Source organism: Pagrus pagrus (assembly GCF_965226575.1).
Source record: "Pagrus pagrus genome assembly, chromosome: 12".
NCBI lineage: Eukaryota > Metazoa > Chordata > Actinopteri > Spariformes > Sparidae > Pagrus > Pagrus pagrus.
In genome coordinates, this window is record NC_140196.1 from 587,347 (window position 1) to 597,505 (window position 10,159).

The 10,159-nt window shown below is 43.9% G+C and overlaps 1 protein-coding gene across 2 annotated transcripts in view; it reads left to right on the forward strand.

Annotated features, from left to right (window-relative positions):
• Nucleotides 1-9,559, forward strand: part of pex5lb (peroxisomal biogenesis factor 5-like b) — a 40,692-nt gene extending 31,133 nt beyond the window's left edge. For both annotated transcript variants that reach the window (XM_084369424.1, XM_084369425.1), the window contains 6 exons: nt 1,885-2,028; nt 2,414-2,484; nt 3,325-3,531; nt 4,383-4,548; nt 4,727-4,884; nt 5,729-9,559. In XM_084369424.1, coding sequence (XP_084225550.1) covers nt 1,885-2,028; nt 2,414-2,484; nt 3,325-3,531; nt 4,383-4,548; nt 4,727-4,884; nt 5,729-5,927 — 945 coding nt within the window. In that variant the 3' untranslated portion in view covers nt 5,928-9,559. The remainder of the gene's footprint in view (nt 1-1,884; nt 2,029-2,413; nt 2,485-3,324; nt 3,532-4,382; nt 4,549-4,726; nt 4,885-5,728) is intronic.
• Nucleotides 9,560-10,159: the final 600 nt, after the last annotated feature.

The window sequence follows — 10,159 nt, forward strand, 5'->3', positions numbered from 1 at the left end:
TTCTTGTGCCTCTGGTTGAAAACTGAGACGTGTCTGGGCTATCTTCTATAAATCACCTCCTTTTAACACTTCACTTCCTGTCTGTCCTCCATTATTTGCAACTTTCACTTCTCCCATGATGCACCTCTCCCTCACAGAAGTCTTGGATGTTCCCTGTGTGGCCCCGGACGAGGGGCAGTTTTTAATAATGGCAGATTATTACTGAGATGGATGTTTGTCAGCATTAATCTGTAGATTTAATCCTCTGACCTGAGATCAGCTCGTCAGTAATCCCGCAGTAATCCCTCCTCCGCTCAGGTGTTACATCACCGTGGTGACGGAGGTGATGTCAGCAGGTCATCAAACATCTGTTCACATGTGTCGAACACATCACGTCTTTCTTCTTCTTCTTCTCTCCTTTCATTCATCATCATTTCTTCTGGTAGTTTCAGACAGTTGGAGGATTTGGAGGCGACTGAAGGTGTTTTTGTTGCTTCAGACAGAATTATTCAGTCAGTCACTTCCTGCCAAGTCTCCAGTCATGAAACACAGAGAACACAGAGGGCTGCAGTGTGAAGTCACCTCGGCCTGTTCTCCAGCTGTGTGTCGCCTCTGCTCTCATATTTCATGGTCATGTGACCCGTGTGAGCGTCACGTGATCTCTGAGCTGAGTGTTTTGTCCTTGAGCTGTCGGGGGAACATATGGCTCCTGCCACAGCCGAGCTTTATTCTGTTTGTGCTCAGTGAAATACTGAAGCATCAGGCTGCATGTGATTCAGCCAGCGGGGGGCGCTGTTAGTGTTCCTGACTTCAGAGGAGCTTTAATGATTTCACAAAATATTGAGATAATAACAAAAAACACATGATAAACTCACAGAAGAGGCAGTCTGAGTCGCCTGTTATCAACATCCGGGGTCTGTAGGATGACCTAGCCGTTTAGCCTAGCCGCAGCCGTTTGTTGTTCTTTGGCCAGCTGTTCCTCTCTCTGTCTCCGCATCCTCCTTTCAACGAGCTCCTCATCCGTGTACTCTGGCTCAAAACGGTAAGGACGTCCATCATAAACAAAGTCATCGTCCACCACCTCACAATCGGAAAAATATTCAGCCATGTTGCAAAAAACTAGCAGTAGCAGCTACAGGTAAACAAGCCGGCTGTCGCGAGGCTTTCAGAGACGACATCTTCCAGGTCAGAGGTAGTAGATCAACCTACAGACCCCGGATGTTGATAACAGACGAGCCCGGACTCAGAGGGGAACAGCACGAGTGTATCATGACAAAATATTGGTGAAATGAACTAGTTTCGTGGCAGATAATGCTCATAGACGCTGTGTGTCGCTGCCCCGTCACTTCCATTATATGGATATATCGGCGCTACACTGGATCTAATTTCATCCGAACGACTTCAAATGACACCAAAGTTATCTGGGTGAGTAAATGATCGTATATTTTGCTAGAAATAAGGTCCAGGTTGTAAAAAACGGTAGTTATCCTTTAATGGACATAAAATACATCTGCGAATATTATAATAATGGATTATTGTTGACTCCATTATTGTCATATTTCAGCTCTTCAGATGTGGAGACTTGCTGCTTTTCTTGGTCTCTGCAGTAAACTGGACGTCTTTGGGTTTTTGAAGTTCGGTTGGACAAAACAAGATATTTATAATCTTTATGTCTTTACATTTTCTGATGTCTTATAAACCAGACAGTTAATAATTTAATTGAGATGAATAACTGGCAGACTGGTTTGTTATAATAATTGTATGGGTTTGTGTAACCTGGCCTGATGAAAGCATATTATTGTTAAATCAAAGAGGAGGACCGAGCCTCTAGAATAATGACCTGTGAAGTCTGTTGAGTGGTCTGGTGTCTGCAGGTAATAACGAGCTGGTGTCTGTCTGATGCAGGGTTACTACTTCAACACCAACAACCCGTACAGAGAGTGGCCCAACGCCTTCGCTGAAGGTCAGGAGAAAGCTCGGGAGGGAGACCTGAACGCTGCCGTGCTGCTGCTGGAGGCCGCCATCTTACAGGACCCGCAGGACTCTGAGGTGACTGCCACACCTGTTCATGAGTCCATACATGTCTTCTACAGGTCGGACCAAACAAACGATCATCTGAGTAATGTTTAAATCTGTCTGTCGGTCTGATGTCGGCCCAATGTCGTGCTGACGACGGTCTGATGTCGGCCCGATGTCGTGCTGACGACGGTCTGATGTCGGCCCGATGTCGGGCTGACGACGGTCTGATGTCGGCCTGATGTCGGCCCAATGTCGTGCTGACGACGGTCTGATGTCGGCCCGATGTCGGGCTGACGACGGTCTGATGTCGGCCCGATGTCGGGCTGACGACGGTCTGATGTCGGGCCGATGACGGTCTGATTTCGGGCCGATGACGGCCCGATTGTTGAAACGACTCTTCTTCGTGTGTTTTCAGGCCTGGCAGCTTTTAGGAATGACTCAAGCTGAGAACGAGAACGAACAGGCCGCCATCGTGTCACTGCAGAGGTCAGACTCCACCTGTCATCCAGTTCACCTGAACTTAAACTGAGCTGCAGTTTAAAGGACCCAGACTGTAGAAAGTCTTTTTCAGTATAAAGCTGCTCCAAGTTCCTTTATTTGTCTTTTAATGAGCTGTCAGGACTTCTGTAAGGTTGTGATGTCACAACTAGAACCATAGCTGAATATATGAATATAATAATAATAATAATAATAATGCAATCCTTATATAAGTTAATAAATCATTAATTATATTTATATCATACATATCAGAAAATGGTCAATTAATTTGTGTATTTATTTATTTGACAATAAAAAATAATGTATTATTTATATTAAAAAGCATGTTTGTATTCGTTGGTATTTTAGTTAATTAGTTACTTATTCATTTATGTAGAATTTTATTCACCTTGATGTATTTATTTATGTAGATGTTCATTGTCCATAGTGTGAATTGTCACCATCAATAAAATAGGCACAAAATAGTTGAGACATTAAGTGTATAAATTATGTTTTTGCATATTTATTCACTTATTCATATATTTAATTATCCATTTATACTTTCATGTATCCATCGTGTAACTGTAGTGAAATAAATCTGTGTGATCCATCAGGGGGCGGGTCAAAGCCTCTGACTGCTGAATGAACACTGTTACAGACCAACAGAGCTGAAACATGGTCAGGGATCCTCAACTTCCTGTCCGGTCAAACGTAACAAGATTAACAACATAAAGAACAAACTGTTGGAACAGAAGTGTTAACGTCTCCTCGTTTGTACAGATGGCACATAGATACATACATGCTAACACATACATGCTAACACAAGCTGACCCGTGTCACCTGCTGCAGGTGTCTGGAGCTCCGCCCCAACAACCTGCCGGCCCTCATGGCGCTCGCCGTCAGCTTCACCAACAGCAGCATGCAGCGGGAAGCCTGTGACGCTCTGCGCCGCTGGATCTGCCACAACCCGCGATACAAACACCTGATCCTGGACCACAGGAGCCCGCTACAGGGCTCCCCAGCCACGCCGCGCAGGGGGCCATACACACCTGCCAGGTACACACACACCTGTCAGGTACCCACACACCTGTCAGGTACCCACACACGCCTGTCAGGTACCCACACACCTGTCAGGTACCCACACACACCTGTCAGGTACACACACACCTGTCAGGTACCCACACACGCCTGTCAGGTACACACACACCTGTCAGGTACCCACACACGCCTGTCAGGTACACACACACCTGTCAGGTACCCACACATGCCTGTCAGGTACCCACACACACCTGTCAGGTACACACACACCTGTCAGGTACCCACACATGCCTGTCAGGTACCCACACACACCTGTCAGGTACACACACACCTGTCAGGTACCCACACACGCCTGTCAGGTACCCACACACGCCTGCCAGGTACACACACACGCCTGTCAGGTACACACACACCTGTCAGGTACCCACACACGCCTGTCAGGTACACACACACACCTGTCAGGTACCCACACACACCTGTCAGGTACACACACACACCTGTCAGGTACCCACACACGCCTGCCAGGTACACACACACACCTGTCAGGTACCCACACACACCTGTCAGGTACCCACACACGCCTGTCAGGTACCAAACCAGCAGAGGACTCCTGCTCACTGGGTCATCCTGAGCTCATCTGTTTGATCTGAATACTACTTAACCCATCAGTCTCTGCTGCTGTTACTATGGAGAGGACTCCATCCACAACGCTGGACGGTTCTTACAGCAGTGACCTCTGGGAGTTGTAGTTGTAGTGGGTGATTCAACAAATTCACAAAAAAGATGTTTAATGATTAAAGGAGCAGTCCAACATTTATTAAACCCTTCTCTGTGTGTGTGTGTGTGTGTGTGTGTGTGTGTGTGTGCAGGTGTGAGCTGCAGGACGTGCTGCTTCTCTTCCAGGATGCTGCCCTGCTGAACGTGGACTGTGTGGATCCGGACCTGCAGACCGGACTTGGAGTCCTCTTCAACCTGAGCTCCGACTTCAACAAGGCTGTGGAGGCATTTACTGCAGCGCTGTCCGTCAGACCACAGGTAACACACACACACACACACACACACACACACACACACACACACACACACACTAGGTAGAGATGTTGGAGCTTCAGGTCTGTGAGTCAGACAAAAACATGTTTGATCGGCAGGTGGTTGGACTGTGTACCACCGATGATGTAATGGCTGTATGATGATGTCATGGCTGTGTGTTCAGGACTACCTGCTGTGGAACCGTCTGGGCGCCACGTTGGCGAACGGGGACCGCAGCGAGGAGGCGGTGGAGGCGTACACCAGAGCTCTGGAGCTGCAACCCGGATTCATCCGGTCCAGATACAACCTGGGGATCAGCTGCATCAACCTGGGAGCTCACAGGTGACACCGGGGGCGTGACCATGATACCCGATATACAGCAGAAAACATGTCCCCCTTTAATCAGCAGGTCGCCTCTTGTTATTTCATCAATATTTTCAATTTATTTGACATTTAGATTTTTCCGATTTGTCTGATGAGGAAAACATGAGTGTGTTATACACAACTGTGGTTGTCTGAATTAGCACATTGTTCACAAAATAGAGGAAGCACTAACATCCGGTGTAAAGAGGCGTGTCTCATCCAGCCAGTGAAATATGAATATAAAATATGAGGTGCACCAAATCTGACTCACGGGATTTGTTTTGTGTGAAAATGAGCGGTCAAAAACATTTTTTATTTTTTGTTTATTCACGTGACATCGAGAGGGAAAAAATCAGGAGGCAAATTTTTAATAAACTTCTTTTGGACATGGGATGAAAATTGTCCTGATTTTTTCCCACATGTCAAAATCTTTCCTCCTCAAATTGTTCCAAAAATTCCAGAAGAGTTTGTGTTGAGTGAATAAATATCCTGATCTCCACGTGTGAAACCTGCTAACACACAGTAGATGCGTTGTGTTCAGTGTGCACAGACAAATTAAAACTCCTCTGGATGAAAACGTGGAGCTCTGCAGCCTCTTGTGGTCAAAATGAGTATTAGAAAGAAAGAAAAATCCTCCTGCCAAAACTTTTTTCACTCACTTTCACTCATGAAAGAAAATGAAGGAAGATTCTCCTGCAGAACGTTTTTTGAACCTCAGATACTTCCTGTTGAACACCCGGCTGTGTGAAATTCGCTGAGTGAACTAACTCAGACGACTTCAGGTTGTCGAGCGTAGATCTCACCTCCTGTTCTGCTCCTGCAGGGAAGCGGTCAGTAACTTCCTGACGGCTCTGAACCAGCAGAGGCGGAGTCAGCGCTGCAGCCACCAGCAGATGTCGGCCAACATCTGGGCCGCCCTGCGGATCGCCATCTCCATGATGGACCGACCCGAGCTGTTCCAGGCCGCCAACGTTGGAGACCTGGACCTGCTGATGAGGGCCTTCGATGTGGGCGACGTGTGACGGCGGTCAGGGTCTCCTGGCTGGACTGAAGGCGGTCTGATGGGGTTTAGTTCAGAGGAATGTCTCCCAGAGACGGAGACGGGCGGACTGAAACCAAAGAGACGATGATGTGAAGTCCTTGGCAATATAAACAGCACAACCCTGTAGCTTCCTGTCAGAACACGTTAAGAATCTGTCCTCAGGACGGTGTTTTCACTTTCAATATTCGGCCTTACAGCCGTCAAGAATCTTGTTCATAAAGTCTTAATTTAAAGAGTAACTTTAACCACACCCACATGTGATGTCACAGCGTGCTGACACACCTGCAGTACATCACTGTGACAGCCAGGGGTCAGCAGAACGAGACTCTGGAGGAAGTTACTCTTTAAAGATCTCTGTCTTTATTTATTGTCTACATATTTTAATTTTAATCTGCTCCTCCTCCATGTTCACCTGTCGTCATGACTAACTCAGCATAATGTTCATTTACACAACAACAGAGTCAGAAACACTCAATGAATCTGTTTTTAATCACTTCCTGCATAAAATGTTTCACATTAAAAGTCTTCCAAAACTGCAAATGTGTAACTCTCCTCTTTCCTGGTAGGCTTTTACTGTGAAACATCTTCAGGAAGTGTTGAGTTCTAGTGACATCAGCTCAACAACGACTAAAGAAGCAGAAGCAACTGGAATTATTTAGTGAATGAGAGGACATGAGATCCTGTCACTGTCTCAAATACAGCATCAGCAGCCTGCCGACTCTCCAGAGCTAAAGAGCGTACATGTGAAAAGAAACGTACGAGAGTTAATAAAGATGATGTAATAAAGAGTGTAAAGACTTACAGACTCTGAGGATCACTGACTCTGTTGTTGTGCTGAATGTGACAGCTGATCACATCGCAACCAAAGTTTGAATCTGACTTTTATCATCATCGTACGGAGGCCCTGAGGGGCCAGTTAGGAAATGTTTTTATTTTCTATCGATCTATTTTCTAAGTCTGATCTACACTGTTTTCTGTCCCGTGTTTATGACTAGAGAACTTTTTTGAGAAAAGCATCGGATAATCAGGATAATCTTTCTAATTAAATTAAAGTCACGTTTTATCATCTGTGAAACCAAGTGCATTTTTTTAATTCCAGGAGATTTTTTTTTTCAGGATTATTTTACTCGTGTGTGAAAACAAGCAGAACAAAAATTCAGGACAATTTGTTTTTCTCTGGAGGAATTTTCTTTTTCGTGTGTTTTCCAGGCGAATTATGATTTTTTACGACTGATTTTATTTTTTTTGCACGTGTGAAACCTGCTAACACAAGTAGATGTGTGTTGTGTTCAGCGTGCACAGACAAATTAAAACTCCTCTGGATGAAAACATGGAGACCTTCAGTCCTGTTGAGAACATGAGGCTGTGGAGCACCGCAGCCTCTTGTGGTCAAAATGAGTATTAGAAAAAAAATGCCCCAACTTTTTTTCAGTCACTTTCACACATGAAAGAAATTGAAGGAAGATTATCCTGCAAAATATTTTTTCCGCCAGTTCTCAGTCACAAACAGGAGAGAAATGAATTTTAGATCAGACTGAGAAAACAGATGAGCAGACAGAATGTGCTGCCTCTCCTCCCTCAGGGCTTCTCTATCATCATGATTGGTTTCAGTAGTTTTGAAGTTTAGCTGTTAAACCTGCTGCTCGTCTCCACACTGACCTCCAACACGCCGACACTCACCTGTTCAGCCTCCTTCAGTCTGACCTGAGAGGAAACAAGAAGCTTCCTGCATCTTAAATCTCTTTATATTCACTCTGAAAACTGAAGTGTAGCTGCAGCTCTGCTTCGTAGTCCACGTAGAAAAGAAACAGACAGCAGCTGATGACGCTGATTATTTAACCAACGTATGAAATGCTTCACCTGTTCATCGCCCACCGTGTGTTTGATTTGAAGCTGTCGGCTCCACGGCTAACTGAGCTACTTGCTAACGGCAGCTAATTGCAAAGAGTGTAGTAAGCAGCAGTTAGCAGTTGTGCTGCCCTCTACAGTTTAGAGCTACCTTTGAATTCTGCCCAGAACAATAACTGATGCAGTAAAGAATAAATGTTTTGGTTTTGGATAAGAAATGAGCTCAGTGATGATGATGAAGAGTTCTGTCTGCTGCGACTGTAAAGATAAAACACTGACTCAACAGACTGATCAGATTAAAACCTGCAGTTTGTCACCTCACCTGAAGTACTCTGAATTATACTGAAGTACTCTGAAATACACTGAAGTACTCTGAAATACACTGAAGTACTCTGAATATAGTGAAGTACTCTGAAATATAGGGAAGTACTCTGAAATACACTGAAGTACACTGAAGTTCTCGAAATACACTGAAGTAAAAACTGAAATCATCTTTTTCTTTCCAGTTTGTTGAAACTTTCGTCCCTTTAAGCTTTTAAAGCCATAACTGGTCTCCGCTGGCGATCAGAGGTCTGATCATGTGACCGCTCCACACTGTTAAACTCACCTGTTCATTCTTCTGTTGCTACCTGCTCTCAGGTGTTTGAGCTCGATGGAGACAAACTGTCTGACTGTTTCGTTGGTTTGCGTTCCGTCAGTCATCCTGTGTCAGTTCGTTGTTTTATTCTGGCGGTCTGTTGGCTCACTTCCTTCCTGTCGTTGGCTCTCAGGTGAATCTTCTGGCTTCAGTTTGATCTGACAGCAGTTTCTCTGCTCGATGCACAGAACACACAAACAACAGGAAATATATTTATACAGCATCAAATATTAAAGGTCACATTTTAACCTTCATATCAGAACTACTCAGAAATATAAAATGTACTTAATCAGTATTTATTCAGTATTTTTATGGAACCCTTCAGTCTGGTACTCGTTTTGGTTTTCTAACCAAAGATTCATTTAAAAACCTGAAAAACTGAACCGAGTTTTTCACTCGGCTGCTGAGAGCTCGACGTTGAGAAGCTGAAGGAAACACCGACAGCATCAGTCATCAGTAACGAAACTGCAAAGATATTAAACAGTACAACATGAAGAAAGATGCTGCAGATACAGAAACATTCAAAACTGTCAAACCAACAGCAACCAGCAGTAAAACTGGAGCTGACGGAGTGAGGTGTATTTAATGTGTTTAAAGTGAGTTCAGTGTTGTCAGGATAAGACGATGTTCTTGTTGAGTCGTAGCTGAATGTGTTTCTGAAGCTGCAGCGCGTCGAGCTCTCAGCTGCTGTCGTTTAACTCTGTTCACGTGTTGCTGCTGAAGAAGCTCCGGAGTTTAAAGGGAAGATTCACAAACTTTCATCAGTTTTCAGATTCCTCGACTCTGAAACATCGACTGAGACAAAGATTTAGGTAATAATGTGATTAGAAACACTTGAAGGAAAACTGACCTTTCTGTTTTTATCTAATGAGGAAACATTTAAAATTCCAAAGTTCTGTTTGTAATTGGAGACGTTTGGATTATGAAGTTTTACAGTTTTCATCGTCTTCTCTCAAGTTTTCCTTCAAGCTCTTCAGCGTGAATCTTCCCTCTGCAGCTTCTCGAGTCCTTCATGTCTTTATGTTTCTGTAAATGACTGTGTACAGACAATAATCACATGTAAACTGATGATATTTTAGACATTAAACAACTGATACAGAACCTGAAAACACGTCTTCACCGTGTCATTTGTAAACCTTCTGGTCTGAAAGTTATTCTACAAATTAATTTAAAAAATATTTTTCAGGATTTTCTTTTGTTGTTGTTCCTCTTGTGAAACTGAGTGAACAAAAAGTCAGAAGGAACATTTTTTTAAATGTGTGAAACAATGACAAGTTTGGGGGGAAAATTCAGGAGAAAAAAAAGTCTGTGTGAAACTGAGGGAAACATTTTTCAGGACTTTTTGTTGTTCCATTTGTGAAACAGTGAAAAATAAAATCTAAGTAGGAAAACAGAATTTTTTCATGTGTGAAACAGTAAAAATAATTTCCGACAGGTGAGTTCTGAATCCACCTGAACGTGTTCGAGTGACATTTCAGTACTGTAGATTATTCTGGGGTTTGAAGCAAATTTTTTTGAGGACTTCTTGAGGACAATTTAAAGAATGTTGGAATAATTTGCAGGAATTCCAAACAGACTCGTTGGTATTCTCCACCGCTATGGGAATATTTGCCTAGGGATCTTCAGGACGTTCTGTGGGGATTTATGTTGTGACATATCATCATGTTCTGGTGAAGTTCCAGTTTCATTCTCTTAATAATCTGTGAGTAATATTCTGGGATTGCCTC